The sequence below is a fragment of the Nasonia vitripennis genome, chromosome 1 (genome assembly GCF_009193385.2).
Source record: "Nasonia vitripennis strain AsymCx chromosome 1, Nvit_psr_1.1, whole genome shotgun sequence".
Lineage (NCBI taxonomy): Eukaryota > Metazoa > Arthropoda > Insecta > Hymenoptera > Pteromalidae > Nasonia > Nasonia vitripennis.
In genome coordinates this window covers 34609502-34634476 of record NC_045757.1, presented here as the reverse complement: position 1 = coordinate 34634476, position 24975 = coordinate 34609502, and the positions used below count along the sequence as shown (strand labels likewise).

General features: G+C 41.3%; 9 protein-coding genes across 14 annotated transcripts in view; 4 read left to right on the top strand and 5 right to left on the bottom strand.

The window, feature by feature from the left end:
- The window catches only part of LOC100123168 (neuronal PAS domain-containing protein 2), a 40012-nt gene extending 38416 nt beyond the window's left edge, over positions 1–1596 (bottom strand). The window contains exon 1 of one of the 2 annotated variants that reach the window (XM_032596026.1): positions 1471–1596. The gene's annotated coding sequence lies outside the window, so the exon portion shown is untranslated. The remainder of the gene's footprint in view (positions 1–1470) is intronic. The other variant, XM_008217176.4, reaches the window with a different exon arrangement.
- Positions 14–4559, top strand: LOC100123162 (probable fumarate hydratase, mitochondrial). 4 transcript variants are annotated; one of them, XM_031933722.2, is made up of 7 exons: positions 14–866; positions 2137–2268; positions 2351–2551; positions 2867–3149; positions 3229–3491; positions 3761–4150; positions 4226–4559. In XM_031933722.2, the coding sequence occupies exons 1-7, from the start codon at positions 741–743 to the stop codon at positions 4352–4354; spliced, it is 1524 nt and encodes a 507-aa protein (XP_031789582.1). In that variant the 5' UTR covers positions 14–740; the 3' UTR covers positions 4355–4559. The 4 variants fall into 4 exon arrangements, with proteins under 4 accessions (XP_031789582.1, XP_031789585.1, XP_031789583.1 ...); XM_031933725.2 differs by lacking the exon at positions 14–866 and adding an exon at positions 995–1340; XM_031933723.2 differs by lacking the exon at positions 14–866 and adding an exon at positions 1485–1668.
- A 113-nt stretch (positions 4560–4672) lies between these two features.
- On the top strand, positions 4673–6283 carry LOC100123155 (arginase). Its single transcript, XM_003423809.4, has 7 exons — positions 4673–4915; positions 4980–5052; positions 5129–5331; positions 5403–5566; positions 5627–5742; positions 5818–5940; positions 6013–6283. The coding sequence occupies exons 1-7, from the start codon at positions 4820–4822 to the stop codon at positions 6246–6248; spliced, it is 1011 nt and encodes a 336-aa protein (XP_003423857.1). The 5' UTR covers positions 4673–4819; the 3' UTR covers positions 6249–6283.
- LOC100123148 lies at positions 6274–8114 on the bottom strand. Its single transcript, XM_016982352.3, has 2 exons — positions 6792–8114; positions 6274–6682 (listed from the first exon to the last, which is right to left on the bottom strand). The coding sequence occupies exon 2, from the start codon at positions 6679–6681 to the stop codon at positions 6280–6282; it is 402 nt and encodes a 133-aa protein (XP_016837841.1). The 5' UTR covers position 6682; positions 6792–8114; the 3' UTR covers positions 6274–6279.
- A 77-nt stretch (positions 8115–8191) lies between these two features.
- LOC100123139 (pentatricopeptide repeat-containing protein 1, mitochondrial) lies at positions 8192–11511 on the top strand. The gene is made up of 4 exons (XM_001606699.6): positions 8192–10061; positions 10129–10722; positions 10789–11094; positions 11177–11511. The coding sequence occupies exons 1-4, from the start codon at positions 9144–9146 to the stop codon at positions 11309–11311; spliced, it is 1953 nt and encodes a 650-aa protein (XP_001606749.1). The 5' UTR covers positions 8192–9143; the 3' UTR covers positions 11312–11511.
- Positions 11512–13683: 2172 nt separating this feature from the next.
- On the bottom strand, positions 13684–18975 carry LOC100678831 (protein virilizer). Of its 2 annotated transcripts, none has more exons than XM_008217169.4 (8): positions 18794–18975; positions 18589–18701; positions 18135–18510; positions 16266–18036; positions 15511–16192; positions 14814–15439; positions 14176–14742; positions 13684–14096 (listed from the first exon to the last, which is right to left on the bottom strand). In XM_008217169.4, exons 1-8 carry the CDS (start codon positions 18845–18847, stop codon positions 13804–13806), a joined length of 4482 nt encoding a protein of 1493 aa, XP_008215391.1. In that variant the 5' UTR covers positions 18848–18975; the 3' UTR covers positions 13684–13803. The 2 variants fall into 2 exon arrangements, with proteins under 2 accessions (XP_008215391.1, XP_008215390.1); XM_008217168.4 differs by having other exon boundaries at positions 16266–18039; positions 18794–18967.
- A 64-nt stretch (positions 18976–19039) lies between these two features.
- LOC100678899 (FAD-linked sulfhydryl oxidase ALR) lies at positions 19040–20257 on the top strand. Its single transcript, XM_003423900.5, has 2 exons — positions 19040–19272; positions 19339–20257. Exons 1-2 carry the CDS (start codon positions 19180–19182, stop codon positions 19741–19743), a joined length of 498 nt encoding a protein of 165 aa, XP_003423948.1. The 5' UTR covers positions 19040–19179; the 3' UTR covers positions 19744–20257.
- On the bottom strand, positions 19829–22164 carry LOC103317805 (transmembrane protein 145). Its single transcript, XM_008217172.4, has 4 exons — positions 21889–22164; positions 20985–21423; positions 20325–20914; positions 19829–20246 (listed from the first exon to the last, which is right to left on the bottom strand). Exons 1-4 carry the CDS (start codon positions 21979–21981, stop codon positions 19974–19976), a joined length of 1395 nt encoding a protein of 464 aa, XP_008215394.1. The 5' UTR covers positions 21982–22164; the 3' UTR covers positions 19829–19973.
- A 614-nt stretch (positions 22165–22778) lies between these two features.
- Positions 22779–24967, bottom strand: LOC103317804 (phosphotriesterase-related protein). The gene is made up of 7 exons (XM_008217167.4): positions 24671–24967; positions 24441–24600; positions 23972–24162; positions 23636–23794; positions 23408–23572; positions 23104–23321; positions 22779–23030 (listed from the first exon to the last, which is right to left on the bottom strand). The coding sequence occupies exons 1-7, from the start codon at positions 24693–24695 to the stop codon at positions 22899–22901; spliced, it is 1050 nt and encodes a 349-aa protein (XP_008215389.1). The 5' UTR covers positions 24696–24967; the 3' UTR covers positions 22779–22898.
- Between the last annotated feature and the right edge of the window lie 8 nt (positions 24968–24975).

Genomic DNA, 24975 nt, shown 5'->3' with positions numbered 1-24975 from the left:
TCGATTTTATTCGACTCTGAGATGTGATGTGCGCGACTCGGTAGGTATATTTAGTCGCGGAGATCGCGAGGCTACGGATGCTTCCGCGAGTAGTCGCGAGCGGCGCGAATGTCGCCGACTTTTTTGCGGCGATTGTTGAAGTTGTTATGAAGGTTTTTTAGTGATTTTTTGCGTAATACACAGTTGCGCTGACGGCTACTCGGGATTTACCGTTTTTTTTTAATTGTACTGTATAAGTTTGTTTATTTTCGACGATAAGGTAGTCGTTATCTGCGGAAATGTGCGTTTTTAATGCGGGGACCTTGAGTATTTCAGCAATTAAAATAATTGTGTTGAACTCGTGATGAACAATCAACGCGGTGCAATTATGCCACAGTAACTTTCTCACTTTTTGCTGAGGTTTATTGTAACTCGCAGTATCACGAACAATTTTCAACATTGCGCAATTCAAAGTATCTTTCATCCACATATCAACGTTAGAATTCCTCTTAAAAGTATGCTTTTTATCTTCGGCTCAAATACTTGCGAAAAAAAAAATCGTTGAATCCAGTACAAAGTTTCCCCTCTAGCAGAAGCTACCTGATCAATGCCGCCTCTGTATCTCCCCCTACATAATAGCAGACGGTTTTTCGGCCGCATTCGCGCGCAGAGCAGCTGATCGGCGACCTCGACCAGCACAGTGTGTACTTAAGAGAAAATTCGAAAAAAGTTGCGTACGTAGACAAAAGAGCAGCGGCACCATGGCATTCAACGCACTGAGACAGCGGGTGACGAGCGTCGGGCTTCGCCGTCAGCCGAGGGAAATCAGCGCCTTCCTCGGGCCGCGGCTCGTCATGTGCGAGCCCAAGTGCCGAGCGGCCTCCAAGGTATAATATATAGATAAGAGCTACTGTGTGTGTGTGTGCCTGTGTGTGTGTGTCGTTTATCGTCGCGAGAGTGGAAATTTTTCGATCGAGTGGCTTTCGCGATAGGGTTAGATTGATTTCATTCATGGCTTTCGCTGTGCGGGAGAGAGACGACGGTTTCGGAGCTGACGCGAGGTTTTACATAATCGATGAGGGAGAACGGTTTTGTTGACGCGAATGAGATACCGAAAATATATCGTCGGTTTTATTTTTTTCGCATAGATGTCGCGGCTGAGCGTTTGAAAATTTGAATTTAGGTTTCGAACCTTTCGGCCTGGTTTTTCGATGTTTACACCGAGCTTGCGGCGCGAGTTTTAGGTTATAGTGGGTTCAGTCGAGTTCGAGGGACAGAAGGATTGGGCAAAGAAGTGAAACGAGTTTGGTTTTGTGTCATGTACGAAGTTCAAGGTTGATTTCGCACCGCAGAGAAGAAAGGCAAGCCTTCGTTAATTGTGTACTTATAAAAACAGCTGTTTCGATCATAATATGATACCTCGAAGCTAATTTTGGATTTTAAAGAACTATATTACGATAAGATGATAACACAAGAAACTTCAAAACTCACCTTCTCTAGCACACAAGTATACCCACTTTCTCGACGGAAAAAAGCACAATCAGCACAATTTCTCCGCGCACAGACCTGCGCTCCCGGTGTAAATTTCTCGGCTCTCAATCGCACCGGCAAAGTTTATCAATGTTCGATTGCACTCCAATACGCCTATATACATACACTCGTCATAAATCTTCCGAACCAGCAAAACAGGTATAAACGTAAAGCCGCACAATAGCCGACTCGATTCCTATACATACATCGAATCGGGGAATTAATTATTAGCTATAAGTAGTCGCGAGTCAGTAAAGGCCCCGCACGGAACTCGGCATATTTACATAGCAGTACAGCCCGTTGTTGGTGACTATGTGTGTATTGGTCTCTCGCGGCTGCCGCTCACTCGGCAGTTTCTCCTCTCTACTGTCTGCCTGTGTGTATATATCTGTAACAAGAGATGATTTCCGCTTATCTTGGATCCCGGCGGAGACCTCGCTGACTTTTAGTGCTTCGCCATACTTTGCTCGCGTCTGAACGTCTACTCGCTGCGGTTTTCTCTCGCGACTTTGTTTCGTACCTTGTTTTTTTGTTTTTTTTTTTGCACGATGGTTATATACATTTTTTTACCTATTGCGTTGGTTTAATTTTTAGTCGATGTCTGACGACGATGATTTTTCGTTACAGGCCAGCGGCGAGTACAGGCTCGAGAGGGACACCTTCGGGGAGCTGAAGGTGCCGGCTGATAAGTATTATGGAGCCCAGACGATGCGATCGGTAATGAACTTCCCGATCGGCGACCAGGCCGAGCGCATGCCGGTAATTTTCCTGTGAACACGTTATCTGTACTCTGACTACACTCTTCGACGTGAATATTTATACGATCGTAATGTCGTTTTAGAAAGGCGTCATCGTGGCTATGGGTATCCTGAAGAAAGCCGCCGCCGAGGTGAACAAGGAATTCGGCCTCGACGCGAAAGTCGCGGATGCCATCAGCAAAGCCGCCGATGACGTAATCAGCGGAAAGCTCTACGACGACCACTTCCCCCTGGTGATCTGGCAGACCGGCTCCGGTACTCAGACCAACATGAACACGAACGAGGTTCGTTCGATGCATTGCCTATAGAGTTCAACGACTCGTCTCTGCCGACGATGCTTGCGCTTTGTTTTCTTTTTCGCGGAGGCGCCCGATTTTTCCAGACTTTGCGACTATTTGCCATTCAAATTTCATTCCGGACCGCGACTCTATAAGCAATTTAAATCGAGTGTTGCTCGATTGTATACATCTTTTTTTTTTTCCCGAATCGCCTTAATGGCCTATGCGCGTAAACTCTACGTTTAATTCTGAAAGTAAGAACGTAAATACAGCCAGAGCTTGAAGAACCGATTATTATAATAATTCCACAATTGCACACAGGTGATCTCGAACCGAGCGATCGAGCTGCTTGGTGGTCAGCTGGGCTCCAAGAACCCGGTCCATCCCAACGACCACGTGAACAAGTCCCAGAGCTCGAACGACACCTTCCCTACGGCGATGCACATCGCCGTAGCCCTGGAAATCAACAAGATCCTCATCCCCGGCCTCCAGCAGCTGCACTCGGCACTTAAGGAAAAATCTCAGGCATGGAAGGACATCATCAAGATCGGCAGGACGCACACGCAGGACGCCGTGCCGCTGACTCTCGGCCAGGAATTTTCCGGTAGGATGAAATTAAAATTCATCCAATATACTACTCTAGTTTCTTCGAGTTACGCAATAGCGCTCCTTTGTCTTCGCAGCTTACGCGACACAGGTGGAGAACGGAATCGCCCGAGTGAAGGACACGCTGCCGAGGCTCTACCAGCTGGCCCTTGGAGGTACCGCCGTAGGTACTGGTTTGAACACGAGGATAGGCTTCGCTGAGAAAGCCGCTGCGAGAATCGCTTCCCTCACAGGTCTGCCCTTCGTTACGGCTCCCAACAAGTTCGAAGCGCTGGCTGCTCACGATGCGCTCGTTGAGGTCCACGGTGCGCTCAACACTGTCGCTGTCTCTCTGATGAAGGTACGCGTATACGGTACCCGGCTTATCGCATAGCCGGAAAAAATAACATTGTTATTTTTTTATTAGAGCGAGAGTCGGTGATGAAATTAAGCTCTCGCTTATTCAGCTGTATCGGTCGGTTATCTTTTTCAAAAACACGCTGTTAAGATATATGCGGTATGGAAGATCAATACCGAACAATAACGGATGCAGATGAAAAACAACTTGTTTACAGAATATCAAATTGCTTGAATGAATAAAAGAGATAGCAATTACACGTCATTTTGCAGATCGCCAACGACATCCGATTCCTGGGCAGCGGACCCCGCTGTGGTCTTGGCGAGCTCTCCCTGCCCGAAAACGAGCCTGGTAGCTCCATCATGCCTGGAAAGGTGAACCCAACTCAGTGCGAGGCCCTGACGATGGTGTGTGCCCAGGTGATGGGTAACCACGTCGCGACGACGATCGGCGGCAGCAACGGCCACTTCGAGCTCAACGTCTTCAAGCCCGTCATCGTCGCCAACGTCCTCAGGTCGGCCAGACTTCTTGGTGACGCCTCTGCTACGTTCACCAAGAACTGCGTCGTCGGAATTCAGCCCAACATCGACGCCATCAACAAGATCATGAACGAGAGTCTTATGCTAGTCACGGCCCTTAATCCTCATATCGGTTACGATAAGGTATGCGCGTTACTTCGTGCTACTTTCTCTGTTGGAATGTTATTCGAAGCGAGTAAGCAATTTTTTGTGTTTTAGGCTGCTGCGATAGCGAAGCAAGCACACAAAGAGAAGCTGACGCTGAAGGAATCGGCATTGAAGAACGGCCTCACCGAGGAACAATTCAACCAGTGGGTCAAACCCGAGGAGATGCTTGGACCTAAGTAAAAACGTCCGTCGTTCGGTCAAAGCGTCGAAAAGTCATTGTTGAGAGGAAATCTGTTATGCATCGATTTTAGCAGATAGGCCTCTCAGATGCAGCGAGCGCAGAGTGATATACATACAAATACACTGTTGATTGAGAAACGTTCTCACAAACCATCCGTTTATAAAAACACAAGATCTTTCGCAATAAAAGTTTAACAAAACGAAACATATCTGTTGTAACACGCGATTTATTTATAAGTAGTCTAAAGATGACCATTGCGCCGTTATCTCGTATAGGAAAATATCTTTTTTTCTGCCCGAGTTGGTCTTGAAATTTGAGAGTGAGAGAAAGAAAGATAGCCGCTATCGCAGATCGGGGGGTAGAGGTCAGGCACTGAGTAATCATTCTTCTCTCTCGCTCTCTCCTCTCCGGAGTCATCGTTTCCATATCAGTCCTACGGTAGTACACATCGAACCTTAGTCGAGATGTTGGCGCGCACAGTTAAACATTTTTTCCGCAAAATAGGAGAAAGACAGTACAGCAAGGTCGGCATCATAGGGGTGCCTTTCGACAAGGGGCAGGTGAGTGTCTTGTGATTACTTTTATTTTTGTTTTTACTTTATTTCTCTGTTATGATTTTCACAGAGAAAAGCGGGAGTCGGCGAAGCTCCTGACATAATAAGATCGGCGGGGTTGGTCAACGAATTGCAAGGCTTGGGTACGTGAGATTGTAAGAATTCAATTATTTTTTATTACTCTATCCGATGACTGATGGTTGCTTAATATTGCTTTAGGATTGAATGTTCACGATTATGGAAATGTGCAATATGAAACTGCTAGCATAAATGTGGATAATATGCCAAATTTGGGCGACGTGGCCGCGTGTACTCAAAAATTATCAGAAATGGTCCAGCAATCCTTGAGAGACGGCAGGCGGGTTTTAACAATAGGCGGAGATCACAGCATAGGAATCGGTTCCATAGATGGTCATGTCAAGGTAATTTATGACACTAGACGATTTTTTAATTTTAAAATTTTGTGCAACTAAATAGCAAATTTCATTTTTAGGTAGACAAAGATGTAGCAATACTATGGATAGACGCTCACGCAGATTTGAATACAAATAAAACCAGCGAAAGCGGAAATGTTCATGGAATGCCAGTGGCTTTGTTAGCTTCAGAGTTGGCTGACTACTGGCCTTACTTGCCAGGAATGGATTGGCAACAACCAATGTAAGGATGACTTTTCTTTTGGTTGTGATCAATTTCATTCAATGAATTCTTCTTTTCTAGTGTATCAATCCGGAATGTGGGCTACATTGGCCTTAGGTCAGTTGATAGATATGAGAGATTAGTCATAGAGAAATTTGGAATTACAGCCTTTGGAATGGAAGATGTAGAAAGATTCGGTAAAATTTCGATCTTAAAAATACAACATTGTTGATTAGATTATAAAAATATACAACTTGAATCTTACTTTTCAGGAATTCACGAAGTTGTAAACATGGCTTTGAGAAAAATTGATCCAGATAACAATAGATCTCTACATGTCAGTTTCGACATTGATTCACTGGATCCACTGGAAGCTCCAAGCACTGGAACACCAGGTAAATGTTTAAAACACATCTTTTAATTTGATTAAAAAGGAGTTGAGATAAACTTGTACAATTTATTCACAGTGAGAGGAGGATTGTCTCTGAGAGAAGGTATCCACTTGATGGAAGATTTGTACAGAACCAACAGATTAAATGCCCTTGATCTGGTGGAAGTAAATCCAAGAATAGGAGATAAAAAAAGTGTTGACTTTACCGTTGAAGCTGCTATACATATAATCCAAGCTGGTTTTGGATACTCTAGGAGAGGTTTAAAAGTTCCTGAAGGAATCACTGACTTGCCTTTGCAAACATTTAGATAATAAGAATAAACTGTAATACACGATATACAAATCAATCTGGTTTCTTTATTATTAACTTATAATCCTTCAATTTGCTTAATGTGAGCTCCACCCTTGTGGAATTGTTCGACTCGTTTACTGGATATTCATAAAATAGCATTCCTTTATCTTTTGGTCCAACTACCGGTACTCTCACCCACATTGTCACTCCATCTGTGCCAAAGTTTTCTCTTTTTGTAGGTTGCACTCGACGCTCTTCAATTGGCTCACCCAAGTATTTAACAGCTTCTGTATTACTGCGCAACAGTTGTAAAGCTTGTTTGTAATGTTCCGTTTTACGAATTCGTTCACTGTATATATAGGGTATTGTGTTTAGAGCCACAAAAGTACCCACTCCTCCAACAACTCCTATTCTAATTGCAACTTTTTTCAATGTTTCCATTGAAAAAACCATCCTACAAAAAAATACATCAAGTTACATAATGAAATATAAAAATTGAAAAAAAAATTGTTTTCTGTATCAAAATGGATTTCTACAATCATAGTACTATATGTATACTTAACTTTTCACTTTAATACTCTGGAGGCTGAATATTTAACTTGACCACATTCCAAGAAATAAATATTTGCTGGCAACCGTAAGTATTTTGATTTGCCGAACAATTTCTAAATATTTTAGGTTAGAATGGAGCAGAAGACAGAAATGCACTGCATTGCCGGATCCATTATACCAACGAATATAGACTTCATATAGAAGAACGGTTCGTATAGCGGCGAGGGGACGGAAAGCGATAGTTCGGTACGCTCCGCGAGATGGCGGCAGCCATCAATTTCTATCGTGCTGTCTCTCTCACTCTCACGGCGCCATTCAAATTTTAAGCTTGCAGTCGTCAAGTCAGCCGAATGTCAATCTCCTTGCTACATGAATGTTATAAAATTAAATAATAGCAGCGTAGATGTAAATAATAAATAAATATTATATGTGACGCACTATGAAAATTGTAATAGTGTATAATAGTTTAATTATTACGTGATACTTAAAATTTAATTTTCGCTACAGTGTGCGTAAAAACAATAAATCGGGATACTTGCTCTTAGTTAATATTAGTTTGTTTATAATTAAAAACAGCCATCAAAATAAAAACAATCAAACTAATATTATTCGATGGAAACCAATCGGGAAGGTGGCTAAGTTTTCTTCCATCAGGAAAAGGATAGGATAAAAGGAAAGCATAGGTGTAGGAATGGCGATGATGATACACATAAATTATTTACATTTCATGCAACTATCGATCAACACTCATGCAACTGCTGTTAATGAAGGTATTTACAAATATTTAATTAATTAAAGAAAAGAAAAGAATATGAAAAATCAAAACAAACTATGATTTAATTAATGAGTTAAAATATTTATTATGCGCATGCAATTAAATACAAATGATTTTATATTGATGAGTGATTAAAAGTTGTAAACAAAAATAATTTTAAATAAAAAGCAGTGCTTATTCTATTTAAAAAAATTAATACCGTTTATCGACAATTTATAAGAATTCCTCTGTGAACAAAATAAAATATAAAGTATGAAGTAATAATTGGCTGAGACGACACAATAAGCAAATAAGCACTTTGATTATCTTCGAGACATAAAATTTGTTGCTAAAAATGACTTTAGAATTTGTTTGAAAAAATTATTTTTATATACTCGAACTGTGCCTATCGATGACTTAATTTCTGTAATTTGGCATTCGGTTTCTCACCAGCAACAGCACGTTTTTGACATTTATTTGCATCACGTGCGCGATGATTAATCCATTTTAATTTATAAAAAATGTGCACTCTCACAAAAAAAGCTACTATACGTTGTCGATGCGATTTACATGGCCCATCAATATTAAAGTACTCTGGATAAAGTTCATTAATTTTTAGTGTAATTTCGTATATTAATCTCTTAGCAACATTTTTTTCACATTTATTTACTCTAATAACACTCGTGATAAACAGATTTACCGTATCTCATCACTGGGAAATCTGTGAAAGGTCAAATCAGGATTTTTTGCCTTCGATGTTCCACAATCGGTGTAGACACAAAGTGCACGTGGAGGCGACATGCTGACCACGAAATCTTCTTCGCTAAACACGATAAACCTATCCAAAAAAATCTCACGAAACTAGAACGATGTACTTCCCTATTCACTACTATTATTTATCGCTATTTGTTGCAAAAAAAATCTGTAAACTGTCGACTACAATGACCAACAAACACAGAGACTGCGGTAAAGCTCTCTTCGCGCTGTTTACACAGCAGGATCGAGCGGGAAACTGACAGGAGCTGCGTTTTCGCGGTTTTTTCCTAGTCAGAAAAATATGGTTGTCGCAACCAATACTTTTGTAAAACCTCCTTACACACTCATTATTCATTTTCTTGTCATTTATTTACTTTCATTATTGTTAAAAAGTATATTTTACATAATATACTGCATGAATGATGAATCGTCTGCTTGTGCGTGCTCATATGCGCGCCAAGCTGTAGGAAACTCATAGGTGGCGCCGCCGAGCGGTTGGGTAACAGAACTAACGGCCTGTTACCCAAGCTTTCGTCCCCCCATTTTAACCCAGAACCGTTCTTCTATAGGAAGTCTATATTCGTTGATTATACCATATCACAATATCACATGTGATAGTAGTGCGGAAAAACAGTGTGAAATGTAACGTAACAAGAACGTATATTTAGCCAAGAAAGAGATATTTTGTTTATTGCTATTCTATGCCAATGGTATTTAAGGAACGCGAATTTATCACTGTTAATAAATTATAATTTTTGTACGTAATCTTTATAAGATTTATAACGGGCGCGATAACCTCCAAACGCGTATTATTCATGAGTAGAGATCGGCATTATTATTGCAATAATACAAAATGATGTCTACGAAATTTGGATTTTATCCAAGAATAATCAAGCTTGCTACCAAAACTTACAGTCATAGCAAATATGACTTTAAATTACAAAACAGTAGTCATCTACCTCTGGCTTGCATATATACTTTGAGAAAAAGTAGTCAAAAAACACATATATTGAGTACCACAAATGATGCACAAAGTCAAGTATCACCAAGTTTGAAATATTCAACAAAACCAATTCAAGTACCTCCACTTATGCCTGAGCCACCACCTCCAGAAACGGATGTATTTGGTTCTCTAGGAGGCTTGAAGTATGAAAAGGTTGAATTAGATGAAGAAGAACTGAAGGAAGAAGAAAGATTGAAAAATATTCATGGCAAGGTTCCTAGAAAGTTTAAACCATCTCCAGGACAGTATGCTAAAATGATAAAGACGTATGTTGAAAAAGGTGATTTGAAATCTGCCGAAGAAGTTATCGAGGAATGTAAAAGAAATCGGGATAAACCAACAGATTACATGTTCAGTCTTTTGATAAGAACATTTGCAAATCAAGGGGATATTAAAAAGTGCTATCAATACTTTAGTGAGATGAAAGCCAGACAATACAAAATAAAACCAAATGTTTTCACAAGTTTATTTAATGCCTGTGCTAATTCTCCTGAATCAGATAAAGCACTGAATTATTTGGAGAGGGTGCAGTCCTACATGAATTATAAGACTGTGCCTTTGGGTCATGCACATTATAATTGTTTGGTAAAGGCCTATGGGCGTCACAATAAATTAGAAATGTCTTACAAAATTTTAGAAGAAATGATGGAAAAGAAGTTGAAGATTGGTGTATCAACTATAAATAGTCTTATGTATGCCGCTAATTCAGATAAAGAATCAGGTCTGAAACATGTTTTAAGAATCTGGCAAATGATGAGACATCAAAGGGTAAACATTATACTTTTTTTGTGATTGTCAATCATTTCCAAGAATATTAAGTTTTAATTTATTTCAGATACCACCAGATATTTTCAGTTATAATCTTTTATTCAGAGCAATTCGAGATTGTAAATTTGGAAATTCTACAGTCAACGACTTGCTTTTGGAAAGTAAAGAACATAATGCAATAATAGTTGATAATAACAGACCTGATTTGTTACTATATCCACCAGTTCTCAGTGATTTGCCTCTTGAAAATATTCACAGAAAGGATGTATCTAAAATCCAAGGCTTAATAAGTGCACCCAAGGATGAATCTTCAACTAGTACACATTCTGAATCATCAGATTCAACTGTTTCAGATGTCACGGAGGATTATAAAGAACCTTTACCTGCTTCAATTACGAGTTTAGATTTGGATGCTATTTTAAAACAGAATAAGCTTATTCTATTTGGAGGATTGGAATCCCTTTTTGAGAAAATGAAAAATGATAGGATAGAGCCAACTGTCAAAACTTTAACATATCTCATAGAAATAGTTCCTGACTCTAGTACAGCAGAAGAGATGGTTATAAGATATGCAAAGAAAAACAAGACTCCTCTTGATGTCGATTTCTTTAACATGTTGATAAAAAAACGTTGTATGCGGGGCGCAAAAGCAGCTGCCAAGGTAACAATCTTTCAGTATTTATTCTCATATTGGTTCAATTTTTTAATTTTCTATGTTTAATTTTAGGCTGTTGTCGATGAAATCCACAAGTCAGATTTAAAACCCAACATTGTGACATATGGCGTTTTAGCTCTTTCATGCAGTACCTCAAAGGAAAGCAGGGACCTTCTAAGTACTATGAAATCTACAGGCCACACAATAAACAAATATGTAGCAGACGCTTTACTAAGCAATGCTTTTTTTAAACTTGACTTTGCATTTATTTTGGAATTGATGGAACATATGAGATGGGAAAGAGTGCGTCTGGATGAAGAAACATTTGAAAAGTTTGACCAGTTTCAAAAAAAAATGTCAGAATTAGTTAAATCAAAGGTAGAGAATATTGATTAAAATATTAACGTGTTGATAAGCAACTTGCATAATAGTAATACATATTTTCTTTTCCTTTTATTAGCACCGTTACGCACAAACAGAAAGATTTAAACTTGGATTTTCTAAATTCAACATGAGGTACAAATCTTGGCAGGAGCAGATGGGACGTGAAATCGTAGCGGAACGCGATTACAAAATGGAAACAAAGCAAAAATAAATGCTACTGTTGTACTATAAAATTCGCGAGATACCATGAATGTGAAGAAACATGAATCAATTGTTATATATTTAGTCATTATGTACCTTATTATTATTATTATTATTATTATTATTACTTGTTTACATACATGGTTTTTCTACAAAAACAACAAATAAAAAAAGAGCAAAGTGAAAAATATATTTGCTAAATTTCTCAAATTGAAATAGTTTGAATATTTATAGTACTAGTGGGATGGATGATTTGATAAAACGTCCAAAATGAATAAAACTTTTGTGCAGAGTCTAGTCACCAGATGGAAGACACACATTATTTAGTATTTCACTCCCTGGCAAGCCTAGCAGGCAGTTGAATAACATCGCTGAAAAATACAATCAACGCTGTTAATTCAAAGGGTGAAACTCTCCTTCATTTGGCTGCCCGAAATCGGCTCGACGATCCAGAAGCAGTATGTTATCTGTACTACCGCAGTGCCGATTTCGAGCAGCCAGATGAAGGAGAGTTTCACCCTTTGAATTAACGGCGTTGACGTCGGCGATTCTATCCAAAAACTTCTATCCAACTTCTCAGCATGAAATTTTACATTCAAGTGAAGAGGAGTATCGCCCTCGTTGTTCTTAGCGTCGACATCGAGTCCACGTTCCAGAAATTCGCAAAACGGTAAGGAATATAAAGTGTATCCTTGCTGTACCGGCAAGTGAAGAGGTGTATAGCCGTTCCGAAATTCCCGGCGTTACCATCGACACTAGCATGCTGCAGTAATAAAATATCGGCGATAAAAAAAGCCGCCATCCGCATAGTTGACACTACCAATCGTTCTGCGGCGAACTTTTAAATCGTCCGTCTCGCGCTGTCCTGGCCTCGACATCGGCACCGCGTTCCAGGAGCAACTCGACCAGTTCGGGACACCTTTTATACTGGATGTCGAGGAGCTGCAGACTGCCATCATCGTGGTCCAGCAGGAACTCTCGACGAGACTCTTATGTCGCCCTCAAAGCTCCTGATCGCGGAGTGCAACGCGGAGCTGTCACCCGCCAAGTTCCTAGCGTTAACGTCGCTCCCGTGTTCGAGTAAAATCGCGGCGACGTCAACATTGAAACGGCCGCGTTCCATCACCTCGTGGACCACTTTCGTATACTCGGAGTGTATTATAGAGCAGCTAGCTATCGCTGTTGAATGTTTCTTGCAGTCGCACTCACTCGAGCTGTAGAACGAAAATTGAAGAGAATTTATAAGGCAGTGCCATGCATATTACTTGCATGAGGGCTTTATTTTCCTCAAAAAGATAGCTAGATATCAATGCAACAGATGTAACAAAATCGTAGAAAACATAATAGAACAGAAAATAAAACATCTCACACTAACAATATCTCAAAGGTTTTGCTGCACTTTCCTAACAACACCGTAGCGCGCGGGATCTACTGCTGCGACTGAAGTTTGTCAGAAAACCAGCAGATTTGGAAGCCATGAGAAAAAATGCATTTACAATATACATGCACTGAACGGCAACGTCTTCCAAATTTAATGATACTCGTACTTTTTAGATTTACCGCGATTTATCCGCCCCCACTATGCGAAGTGGAAGCAAGAATCTTGATTTAAAAATAAAGAATATACTCGCAATCGATTATAATGAAAAGTAGTTTTATGGAATATGAGATGCGCACGTGGTGGATATAGGTACACTTGTGAAAAAAAGAACTGAAATCATGGAATAATTTTGCATAAATTTTCTAAAAATCCCGTCACGCACACACTGAAAAATGCTCCGGCGGTGAGCAGTCCATGTAAATGGATACCTATTTTGAACTTCGGGTCTAGCTTTTTACGCACATAAATAGAACATGCAGAGGCGACAACAAGTTGTGGAGCCCCTTTCTTCGAGCAAGAAACCATCCGCTATACAGTACTTATTCTATAGAGGGCGAGTTATGCATTTTGACTGCGACGCAAAGGCGACACAAGGACTCATCGAGTTCCTACTGGACAAGGACAGCATCGAAGTCGAAGTCGCAATGTGAAAGCTGGCGATGATCGCTGTGTTGTCGAAAATGTCAAAAATTCATTTATTATAAGTAGGCTTCAAGCTCGTTGTCACGCGAATATAAAAAGCGCGTTAAAGTTTTCTCGCAGGAGCGACGTCAATGAAACTAGAAACATGTTCACTTATAGTGCTTGGACAAAGAGAGTTCCTTCTGCACATCCAATGAGTTTTGATCATTGATGAGCAATAATCTTTTTTTTTGGATTTGGAAGAACCTTCTGAACTTAAATGTCATCCTCCCATTTTTTCTAAACAGTCGCAACAAGCCTGTTGCTGTTGACTTTCTGAGCCTTCTCAGAAAAAATATGTGGATCACAACAATTGTATATACTAATTATGTTATGTACATTATTATTTTCACTCATATACAAATGTTGTTTTTCTACAAAAACGTTTTTCAGAATAAAAAAAGTTATTAAATTATCTCTTGCCTAATAACGAAAATGAGCTAGCGCATATACGAGGGTCGGGTCTCGGGAACCCAAGGTCTACTTCGCGAACTAGCGATCACACCCCTCGACTGACTTGATCCTCGAATGCTGAGTTTGTTGTAGCCTGTGGGTCCGGTTGGCTGCGCTCCGCATGTTTCTAGGGCTACGAAATCATCTACGTGGAGGGACGGTGGTCGAGACGTGTTTGGTGGTCGAGAACGGAATGGATCGGCACCCCTTCCTACACCTCCGCCTCCAGAGTTGCCTCGCATTGAATTAGAATACTGACTTCTTCCCCGCATTGGCGCAACTAGTAATTGAACACATTGGTTTTTGTTAGAAATTTCGTTAATAGTCAAAATGCAGATTAGTAAAGATCAAAGTATTACCGAAAGGTTGCTTTGTCTTGGCAGTCGGTGTATTAATTTGTTTTTGAGCTTCCCTGGAATCCTGGGGCTCCTCTTGGCCTTTCATATGCATTGTATAATGCATAGGCACTTTTGAACATACCCTTTGAGCTTCGGCCAACAGATTAAAGTCGGCGGGTAAAAGTTCCGTGGCCAGTGCTAGTAAATCGACGGTATTTTCGTTTTGAATTTCTAGCAGAGACTTTTTTATTCTCTCTTTCTGAGTGGTCACAGTTGCAGTGGACCTCTGAGCAAACTGATTGAGCAATGCTTCAGGTGGTAGTAGCAATGGTTCAAGCATTTCTGGAAGAGGTTCTTTATCTTCTTTTTCTTCGACAACTTGCAACGCTTCTACCAGTTCTGTGGCTTGACTTATTTTTGTCAAAGGATGATTTTCCTTATCCCAGGATATCAGGCTCGATAGTTGAGGTATTCGCAAGGATAAAGTTCTTTCAGGATTTTTGCAGTGGATCAGACTATCTAGAAAACTTACAACATGTTCTGGCAGGGATTCCTTGTCCTTTTCTTGTTCTTCTTTTTCTGAAACAGCTGAGTAAAAATAATGTCAAAAAAATACACTTGAATCGTTATTTCAATACAATCAGAGATTGCATAAATACCTTGAGCAACATAGTCGAGAAGATTTCTTAACGCGTCAGGATTATTTTCCAAACAACTTTTTACGTGATAAAGTCCATAATTGTGACTTGTCAAAGTCACTAATATGTGCAGAGTGGTTTCTACGATATCCGCAGAATACTTGGACGCACTCGCCAGAATCTCAATCAGCGCAGCGATAATGACGAGCAGCGGCTCTTTGCTGGGTATCGAGTGAGCCAACTGTTTCTCAAAAGACTCGGCACTTTCCTGCACTAAACTGAGCTTGTAATCGCACAACGTTCCGAATATGTCGACGAGTTCTCGCTGAACGTTTGGATCATTTGTGTTTTTCAGAGCTGTGCACATCATCTCAATGACGGGCGGATATTTCTGGTCGGATTTCACCTGGGCCCTGGACGCGGGACTAGTCAAAGTGAGGAGAGTCGCTTTCATCGGAGCGTGTTTTGTGAGATCAGCTAGAAGAGCCAGGATGGGTAGATTATTCTCCAAGGGGTTGGCTGTGAGGATACCATCTAAAAGACAGCGACCTACGAGGAGTGCAGTCGGTGCTGCCAAGTCGCTCAGTTGCTTGCAAACTGTCGATACCAGCATCAACAGTTCTGTATTCCAACTGGCACAGAGCAGCCTGCGAGAAAAAAGGATGGTTATTACAAGAGATCTTTGAGAACTCACAAAATTCTAATTCATATACCGTACCTAAGAGTTTCCGTAAGGCTGTTCGCTTGAGCTTGCAAATGCGCGGACCATAATTTTCTGAATCCTAAAGCCCTGATCTTATCCTGTGAGCTGGTTTCTTTGGGAGTCAAAATTGGAGGCAGCAACCTGGCCAACAGCTTCAGTCCAGGTAAAAAGTTACATGGATTCGAAGACACCATTTTGAGCACTTCGCCTAGCATCTGCGTCCACAGAGACTTGGCAACGTTTCCAGAACCATCAGGATCTACAGCTCTTGTGAACACCAGAAGCGTCTCGATGATCTCGTTCGACAACATTCGCGTCGAGTTCGTCGATGGCATCGCCTCGATCAGGCAGTAAACTCCGAGAAGCGGAACAACTGCGGTAAGGTCCTTAAATTCAGTTGCCATACACTTGACGAGTCGCTCGAGGATCGCTCTGGTGAGCTTAACACAAGGCGCGAGTAGCGAAATCAAGACTAAACGTCGTCGTCCTTTGAAAGCAGCTCGATGGAGTAGAGGCTGCTCGTAGAACTGGGCGACATTCGTCATTACGTTCACTAGGGCTGTGAGACCGTCCGCGGCAAACAACTGGGTTAAGGCATTTCTGTGCTTCAATTCGACGTACGGCTCCATAGGGTCTATGTCGTCATTTGGAGGAAAGACTAGGTAGTGGAGTATTCGGCAGGCTGTCGTCAATTCACCTAGAAATAAAAACAAATACAGTAAAAAAAGAACTATTTAACGCAAGAATAAATGTAAAAAGTGGACTCGTACCTGGAAGGGTGGAAGCTCTCTCGGCATTTTTTCTAACTATGCTAACCAGTGTTGTTACGTCGCCATAATTCCAATTCGAACTCTGAGCAGCTACGTTCAAATGTGGAATGACGTCTCGCAGGACGAAATGGCTCGCAAACTTTTCCAGCAGATCTGCCGCACGACTTTGGAATATCGCCACCTCGCTCGAGTAACGCACAACGGTAGCGATGATCTCTGCCGCGAATTCAGCGAGGTTGTTGTTGCCGAGACAAGGAATCAGGACGTCTATAAAGTTCTCCATTGGGATAACGTTGATTATCGCTTGTACACCTTCGGGATAGACCAGGAACGAGTGCAGTTTCCTAAGCGCCGTCCAGTCGTCTGGATGGTGCACTATTTCGATCAGACATTGAACGATTTGGAGTCTCCAGGCGATGGTCGATCCTATACCATCACACTCGTTGTACCGAAGGACCTTCAGTAGAGATTTCGTTACCTCTGCTTCTTTCAGGAGGTACAGCAGTCCTTCTTTGGTGTCGGCAAGAAGCGATAAAAACTGTCGGGAAGCTCTGATCAAATTGTTGTCGGATTCGGGCGAGCAGAGAACCAGAAGGAGACGACCTGCGAGCTTCCAATGATCGAAGTAGGCAATGAGATGCTTGCGAGGATTGCGATTGTGTTCCCTTTCAAACTCCATTTGGGCACTGGCGGGAAGTTGACGCTTGGGCTGAGCCATCAAAGTGGTTGCATAGGCATATGCATTCGTCAGCTCCATAATCTCCAGCTCAGTTAGTTCTTTCAACTCTGACAAGGATTCGTAGACGTGGACTTTCCTCAACAAAGAGCTCAGAGCGTATTTCAGCCTGGCCAGCTTGGCGGAATCCAACATCATCAGCGATAGTTTGTACAATTCGTTTTCTGCCTTGAGGAATTCCTCCACAATTTTCGGACTGATCAACGCCGCGTCGACTGCTCTGATTGCTGCTAATTTTACCGGAAGGGCAACGTTCTCGCGCATGCATAGAGACAGAAGCTTTTGCGGTGCGTTGACTTTCAAGAGAATTTCAGGGCCTGACGACAGCCGACACAGGGCCTCGGCTAATCTGACGCCGACTTTCACGTGTCGGACTTTGTAGGCTGGCTGTGGTTGCGAGCAGGCGAACTCGACGTTCAGTCCGGCGTCGACAATGTTCGACAGATTTTCGAAGTCTTGCGTACAGAGTTCGAAATTTCCCAACGTCGCGCACAGGTTTTCGCAGTTATGTACAAAAGTTTCCTTCTCCTGCCCTGACGCATTGCTGAAATTCGTGACCGACTTGGATAAGGATACGATTATGTCTTGCAGTTTTTCGATCACACTACTGTCCATTTTATCTTCGAAGAACTGCTCGCGTTTCTCCAGTTCCAAGAGATCCGGCGGATTGATCGCATACATTTCGTCGATTTGCACTGCCTCGATTTCAAAATCAACAGGTGGCTCGTCATCCGCCATAACGTCCTCATCAGACAAAATTGGTTCAAATGGCTCTATTGCATCTGACCTTTCCACTGCCTCCTCGCGCTCGCCATCTTCTTCCTCGGCAGAAATCGATTCTGGACTCAGAGATACGAGCGACTCCGTGGGAGGTGTGGATGGCCTTTTGCCAGTTTTGTGACTAACTGGTGAGGATTCTTCCTTCCACTGCTGAGGCTGCTCTACCTTTGGTGGCTCAGCAGAGGGAGTTCTCGCAGGCTCGACAACTGGCACTGCATGCACTGGTGGCGATGGCGTGGCTACTGGGCATGTTTCCTGCTTGAATAGTAGATATGCGATTTAATGAAAGTAACTGGCCGTAATAAAACTAAGTACCAAAGCGCATTGAAAAAAAAATTGTTTAATGAGCTTACCAGTGTATTTTGATGCGCTTGGTTTTCATAAAACCACTCTGGCTCTGGCTCTGGTGCTGGAACATTGTTGGTTACTGGTGCAGGCTCCTCTTCAGGCACAGGAACAGGAGGAGCAGGAGCAGGTGGAGCTGCCACAGGTACTTCCTGAGGATTGCTGAGTGATTTGGTGAGTGTACCGTATACAGCTAAGGTTATTGTTGTGTACCAGCCTCTCAACACCAAGCCATCGGTTGGCAAATGCTTTCTATCGCATTCCAGTTGTATGTGGACATTTTGTTTGTATTCCAATCCACCGAGTGACTCAAAAGTTGAAGCACCTGGTTTGCTCAGATCATTGACGAAAAATTCAATCTCAAACTGGGATGGGTTTGTGGCTCTGTAAGGTAACGTGTTACGTTTAGAGTGGAGATGATTCAATTTGTTGGTTAGATAATGGGATTAATATTATACGTACCCAAGCCGAACCCCACCAGGAAAGTCTGCTTGCACACGAGCCCCCAGAGGGATTATTCGCACTTCACTAATGTACACAGGTTTGGGAAATTGCACTAGATCCAAGTTCAATTCCTGGAATAAAGCAAATTTTGTTATCGAAAGTTCTGCCAGAAGAATATCATGAAAATAAACAATATTTGAATGTGGAGGCCAGATGATCTTACCTCGGAAATATCGTGCGAAAATGTGTCGAAAAATAGCAACTCTGTATTATCCATGTTTACGGCCGGCGACGTTAACTCTATCGGACTCTCGTTAACTGGAAATCCACATATTTACAGCCTGTTTTAACGTCGGAAAAGCGGAGCAGTAAAATCACAGACGCTCTGTACCGCGATGAATTTTCAGAATGGCGTGTACCCGCTGTCTCGACAAGATTAGGTATAGCCCTGCTGAGGTAAGGTTAGTTGCGTCGTCATATGTATATGGCTGCAGCGCGTCGTCTGCGATGTGATGAACAACGTGCCTTTCATGCCGACAGGACGCTCGTAAAATCCAGTGCAATTACGGATTTCATTGTCGAAGCAAGGACGTTTCTGTTGCGCGAAAAATGGAAACAATGGCAGACGGCAAGCCGTGCCGCACTTGCACCGATTTCAAAACCTGGGCAAAGTTACAAAAGCAGACTTTCGACTCGGAAAAGGTGAGTGAATCAGTAGTGAGAGGAAAGTTGACGCAATGATGCGAGCAGTTATGTTTACTTTCGCAGAAATCGGACCAAGCCAAGCAGGGATCGGATCACAAGTACACAGAAACTATGAATGCAAGGAGGAAAGACTGTCCGTTGGACAGGGATGAGCTGGGCTCACGTACGTGGGGATTTTTGCACACCATGGCTGCTTACTATCCGGAAAGTCCTACTGTGGAGCAGAGGAAAGATATGAAAACGTTTTTTCACTTGATATCAAAGTTTTATCCGTGCAATGTATGCGCTGAGGATTTACAAGAGCAGCTGAAAAAGTCGCCGCCCAAGACTGATTCCAACCATCAGCTGAGCCAGTGGCTCTGCGATGTTCACAACGAAGTCAACAAGAAATTAGGTAAACCCGTGTTTGACTGTAGCTTAATAAATCAGAGATGGCGAGATGGTTGGCTCGATGGTTCCTGTGATTGATGACCAATTTTTAGATTTCCTATAACTTTTACGTCGCTGTAAAGAGAATTAGAGCACACGCACAAATGGAAATGAGATAAACTAATTTTTGTAAATAAGTAAATATCTATATTTAACTTTATAAATTGTTCCCACATTGTATGAAAAGTGTAAATATAATCGTTTGGTTTCATACAGAAATATATACACGTAATATTGCTTCTTTTACAAATGTCTTTTACAATCAAGAGTCAAGAGATAGTATTAACTGTTGGTGGAGAATGTGAGAGAGTAAAGAGTGTCATAGCAGTTCGAGATTGAGGCTCATAGGCGTGTCCTTGGCCTTCACCTCCTATCGGAACTACCTGACAAGTCCTGATGTGAAAAGGAAAATTGGTGTTGGCTGACGATGGTCGTGTCACATAAAGAAATGTTAGATGCCCAACAAATATCACCCAGAGAGAACTGCCTTTAACAACACTCTCTCTTACCCATTTGTCAATTAAAAACGTAATAGTTAGTACCTAAAAATAAATATTGCTTTTATTTATAATTATTTCAATTCTTCTCATTCAGTTTCATCATAAAATTATTGTCCATACCGTTAATGGTTGGCAAAGAAACCAACCAGATCCAAGAGATAGTAAAGATCCGTAAAAATGAAACTTTATTGCAGCATTTTTACTTGTTTTGTAGCAGCAAATTACAAAAACTACCCAGGCACTTATTTTCAAAGCCAGTAGTCCATATCCAGGTGGTGATTCATACAAGTACAAGACAAGTCCTGGGTCAAATGCTTCTGCTTCATAAACAAATAGTAGTAACTGTAATGATATGGTTATACCAATGAAGGCACTTAGTCTCCAAGTTTCTAAGGGAGTCAAGAGACTTTTGGTCACTGTGTAACCAAGTGACATTAGCAGTAAAAGTGTAGTAAAAGTTGTTTCCGAACAAGCTTCAAGCAAATTTCCAATTAGAGATACCCCTTTTAAGTCGAATCCTTTTAAGGCTCTATTTACATTACTGTAGATTTCACACAGCAATCCACAGAATTGAGTTGCCAATGAGAGCATAAATAACTTGTATGTTATGTGTAAAAGTCTTCTTGTGCGCAGTTCGAATGCAGTGTAAATACTAAAGCCTATTAGCAAGATGTAAATGCAAGCGCCTATCATCAACTCTGGCAGAATGTCTAAAAAAGCATAACATTAGAATAATTAATCAGCAATCAAATCCTAGAACCAAATTATAAAAGAGCTTACAGAATTCATCTGCTGAAAAATGATATCTCCAGAAGCTGCCCTCCTCGGCATTGGTCAAGGATATCCAATAACTAATATTGAGTCCTTTATCATTGTGACAATCTGACAAAGCTATGAACCACCATCGAGGTCTCGAAGAACGGAATTCTCTGTAACTCTTGCATCGAACTTGATTCTTATCTTCTGAAGTGAAGTAACATCCAGATACTGAGGTATAGGTGGAGTATGGTGAAAGCGATACAATTTGACCAAGTTCTCTGTTGAGGACTGACTCCCTTTCAAAGCACGTTTTGTTGGAAGGATATACACTCGGCCATTGCGTCGGGCTGTCATAGTACAACAGGAGATTCGCCTCTGTATGCTCATCGTCGATGATAAAGTCGTACTGGAATCGGCCTTTTTCCGAGAGGAAACAAAATCTCGCTAGAAAAGCCCAATTCTGAAAAGTGCACAAACGTTACTGTTAATAATGAAGAACATTTATTATGTATATTTACTTTGTATCTCGTGTTTATTTCATGACTTACATATTCTCTGCATTATATTATAAATAATAATGCCGATTTTTAAAAATTTTGTAACGCGTGGTCGAATAATGATCATTTCATTTGAATTGCGGAATCTAATGAAAGCTCTGTCATAAGAAGACAATAATTAAATTGTTGAATTGCCTGCTGTTTCCATGGAGCTTTCGCAAGATTCGTTCGCGAAATTCATCGATTAAACAACTCTCTCGAATGAAAGCTCACTCGATCAGTCCTCCAAAAACGGAGCAGTTCGAACCGAGCTTTCAAGCACGACTGACAAAAGAGACGATAGAAGTTTAAATTTCGTTCAAATATCGGTAAAAACGTGTTTTGAAGGACACAGCGCACGCATAATTATGTATAAAAAAATCGATTACTTGATGCGTAGTCAACTGTCCAGTGATGATTCTAGCGCTGCAGAGCCGATCGACAAGGGTGATGAGTAATAGGATCACGTAGACATTATGCATAGCTGACTGCTTATCCGCACTGAGCTTTCGCCGTTAATTTCGACAATCATGACTGTACTAATGCCAATAATCGCCTTCTGTAACCCCCAGCGCAATTGACAATATTCGCCTAACTGACGACTGGCTGCTTCTGTTGCTGGTCATGTGTGTACAGCAACACTCGACGGTAGTCCGATAGTCTACTGTGCGGTGTCCGCGATCGATATTTTTCCTTGCGAAGACACATACTGGCGCACAGTGTGTTCGTATATAAATGAGGTTGATTATTGACTCTTTGGACGTGTTTAGCCGATGTCCACTCGAAAGCTCGGATTAACAATTCAAGCTCTTGATAACGCTCTGATGCAATGATTGGGGGATTTTTAAAATTCGCGCCATTGTGAAGCTTTGAAGCGCAGTTTTTAACTTTAAGTTTTCAAAACGTATTCAGCTTTTACAAATGTATATCGAAGATGAATTTTGATTAATTAGGAGAAGAGGTGTACTCGATGAATTCGTAATACTTGAAAACGCCACTCAGTATTTTTTTATACTTTAAGTCTAGCTTTCGGTAAAGTCAAATATATTTGGAGGGCGTCTATGCCACTGCGAATACGCGCTATAGGTTCGAGTGGGATAGTAGGGTAGAATTCGCATAATGAAGTCGATGTAAGACACTAGTCATGAATATATGTATACACAGTGCCTAACTGCCTTTTGCTAGTCCGGTTATAAGCTCGTCGGTACAAGAAGAGCGAACAAAAAGCTCGGGCGTAAAACAAGATGAACCGGGATTTAAAAAAAGAAATGAAAACTCGTTTTTATAATCAATATAAATTTATCTTTGAAAAATATTGCGTTTAGTATATGCATCGCCTCTTTTGTAAACGAAATATAATATATTATGTATGTACGTGCATGTATGTAAAGAAATAAAATCAAGCTGTAAGCCAAATTCTCGGATTTGTAATGGTAATCGTATCGATTTCCTCCTTTGTGAAACCCTTGACCAACATTTTGGGTAGCACGTTGTTAATGATGTGGGCGTATCCGTGTCCGCCGAAATTCATCTGTGAAAAAGAAAAATACAAAATTTCGAAATCAATCTTTGTACGAACTGATAAATGAATGCACAAAACAAACCAAACGATGCTTCGTGTGAATATCATGACTCATCATAATCCTATCCACCGCTCCTTCGTCCCTCAAAAGCCGTATTTTATCAATTCGTTGGGCATCCGACGGCATATCCGTAGGAACGTGCAACTGGTAATAGGAACACTCGACGCCAAAAAGATCCCACTGACAATACGATCCTAATTTGGCAAACTCCAGCAGATCCTCATCCTTTGTCAGAGTTCCTATTGTTCCGGAAAATTATGTTACAATGAGTCAACGAGTCGCGAGTGATTCGTGCATTATGCAATTGATCTAATTATAAACTCACGATCCAAGTGGGACATTATTGCCTTTTTAGCGTCGCCCCCGGCTTCCAAGTATATCCTCAAAATTTCAAACGGAGCAGCGGCATCTCTTCCCGGGTGAAAGCTTACTGGACATTTCAGCTGCTCTTGAGCGTGCGCTGTTGCTCTAATGGCTCTTTTTTCAAAATCTGTAATCGTTATATCGAAACGATGCAAATATCGAATTTGACTTGACGAAGATCAAATTTTACCTTCGATCGGCCAGGCACTTCCCACTTCGCCTATGAATCCAGCTTTCACCGATGGATTACCCTCGCAACCAACTGTCAACTCTTGCGCTATTAAATTGTACATCTGCTCCTCTGTGGCCGCCAGAGATGGAGTGGCTTGCGTTAAAGCTACATAATGACCTGCGTAATAAATCGCATGAAAATCTTCGCATACATAATTTTGAATTTTCAGAAACATATTTTACTTTGCCTCTCAAGCTTTTATGGAATTTAAGTTTGAAAAAAAAAGAATGAATCGACCATAATAATAGCCGTGTAAACGGTAGGCGAAAGTAAATAATAGATCGGCAAGTATACCAGTTCCAGCAATTACGTGAACGCCACTTTCCCTGCTGGCTTTTTGCATCAGCGGAATGTCCCGCTTGATTCCGTGACTCGTATTCTCGACGATCGTACCGCCGCCGCTTTTTTTATAGAACTTCACGTCTTCTAAAACCGCAGCGGCGCTATCAGTATCGTTGAAACGAACGTTGTATTTGCTGCCGTAGCTAAAAATAAACGAACGTTCGTTTGGTTTAGGCTGGAAGTCAATTTTAAACTGATCTATCGATCGCATCTTGCCGCGGCAAAGGTTATAATTTTTCAATGGCCTTAATTAATATTGATGAGTAACGATGATGCACAGCATAAAGTTACAACGATGCTCGCGTAGTTTCGATCGAATTCTTTCAGTAGTTTAAACTTCATCTGTAGAGTATCTTTCTCAATAAACATATAGGTATTGAATTCTGATAGATACCACAGGCACAGAGTAAATAATGCTCACGGATATTGCTTGAGTACTCCGACATTTTTGAGGTCAATTTTTCCGTTGACAAACTCATTAAGAAGTTTCGGCGGTGGCACGTAAAACTTGTCGAAATCGAGTGCCAGATGCTCGTGAGTCAGAACTACTCCAAGCTCCGATGCCTTGACAGGGCCCAGTACTGAGAACAAAAACAAAACTAGTTTACATCGAACAAATTTTACGAGTCTCGGTCAAAAGTTTCGCTGTACCTGTTTCCACGCATTTGTCAGCCATTTTGCTAGAAATCTGTGATATTATTCTGTAGAAAGGAAAATAGCTCCAGCGTCGAACAACGATGCCTGTCAACTGAATGGCCAAACAAGCAGATAATTGACCTTATCTCTGGCGTCTGTACACAATTCGAACGTCTCACAGATTTATTCTGCACCTCTTCGGCTATTCAAAACAAAATTTCAAGATATAAAATTAGATACGTGGCATTATTATGTGCCATTGTTTTGCATTTCGACGACCTCCAAGTAGTTCGTTGCATATGCTCTTTCTAATTGACTGA

Bases quoted from the DNA above. Each gene is read 5' to 3' on its own strand.
- LOC100678899 (XM_003423900.5), top strand. From the start codon at position 19,180: ATGGAAACAATGGCAGACGGCAAGCCGTGCCGCACTTGCACCGATTTC. The intron at 19,273-19,338 runs GTGAGTGAATCA...TTACTTTCGCAG, and splicing joins AGACTTTCGACTCGGAAAAG to AAATCGGACCAAGCCAAGCA.
- LOC100123148 (XM_016982352.3), bottom strand. From the start codon at position 6,681: ATGGTTTTTTCAATGGAAACATTGAAAAAAGTTGCAATTAGAATAGGA.
- LOC100123162 (XM_031933722.2), top strand. From the start codon at position 741: ATGGCATTCAACGCACTGAGACAGCGGGTGACGAGCGTCGGGCTTCGC. The intron at 2,269-2,350 runs GTAATTTTCCTG...ATGTCGTTTTAG, and splicing joins ACCAGGCCGAGCGCATGCCG to AAAGGCGTCATCGTGGCTAT. The intron at 3,492-3,760 runs GTACGCGTATAC...GTCATTTTGCAG, and splicing joins TCGCTGTCTCTCTGATGAAG to ATCGCCAACGACATCCGATT.
- LOC103317805 (XM_008217172.4), bottom strand. From the start codon at position 21,981: ATGCATAATGTCTACGTGATCCTATTACTCATCACCCTTGTCGATCGG. The intron at 21,424-21,888 runs GTAATCGATTTT...TGCACTTTTCAG, and splicing joins GACAGTTGACTACGCATCAA to AATTGGGCTTTTCTAGCGAG. The intron at 20,247-20,324 runs GTATGGACAATA...ATTTATTTTTAG, and splicing joins TTCTTTGCCAACCATTAACG to GTACTAACTATTACGTTTTT.
- LOC100123155 (XM_003423809.4), top strand. From the start codon at position 4,820: ATGTTGGCGCGCACAGTTAAACATTTTTTCCGCAAAATAGGAGAAAGA. The intron at 4,916-4,979 runs GTGAGTGTCTTG...TGATTTTCACAG, and splicing joins TGCCTTTCGACAAGGGGCAG to AGAAAAGCGGGAGTCGGCGA. The intron at 5,053-5,128 runs GTACGTGAGATT...ATATTGCTTTAG, and splicing joins CAACGAATTGCAAGGCTTGG to GATTGAATGTTCACGATTAT.
- LOC103317804 (XM_008217167.4), bottom strand. From the start codon at position 24,695: ATGGCTGACAAATGCGTGGAAACAG. The intron at 24,601-24,670 runs GTACAGCGAAAC...TTTTGTTCTCAG, and splicing joins TGACAAATGCGTGGAAACAG to TACTGGGCCCTGTCAAGGCA. The intron at 24,163-24,440 runs GTGAGCATTATT...GTTTATTTTTAG, and splicing joins GGAGTACTCAAGCAATATCC to CTACGGCAGCAAATACAACG.
- LOC100123139 (XM_001606699.6), top strand. From the start codon at position 9,144: ATGATGTCTACGAAATTTGGATTTTATCCAAGAATAATCAAGCTTGCT. The intron at 10,723-10,788 runs GTAACAATCTTT...GTTTAATTTTAG, and splicing joins GCGCAAAAGCAGCTGCCAAG to GCTGTTGTCGATGAAATCCA. The intron at 11,095-11,176 runs GTAGAGAATATT...TCCTTTTATTAG, and splicing joins CAGAATTAGTTAAATCAAAG to CACCGTTACGCACAAACAGA.
- LOC100678831 (XM_008217168.4), bottom strand. From the start codon at position 18,847: ATGGATAATACAGAGTTGCTATTTTTCGACACATTTTCGCACGATATT. The intron at 18,702-18,793 runs GTAAGATCATCT...GCTTTATTCCAG, and splicing joins TTTCGCACGATATTTCCGAG to GAATTGAACTTGGATCTAGT. The intron at 18,511-18,588 runs GTACGTATAATA...GTTACCTTACAG, and splicing joins CCTGGTGGGGTTCGGCTTGG to AGCCACAAACCCATCCCAGT.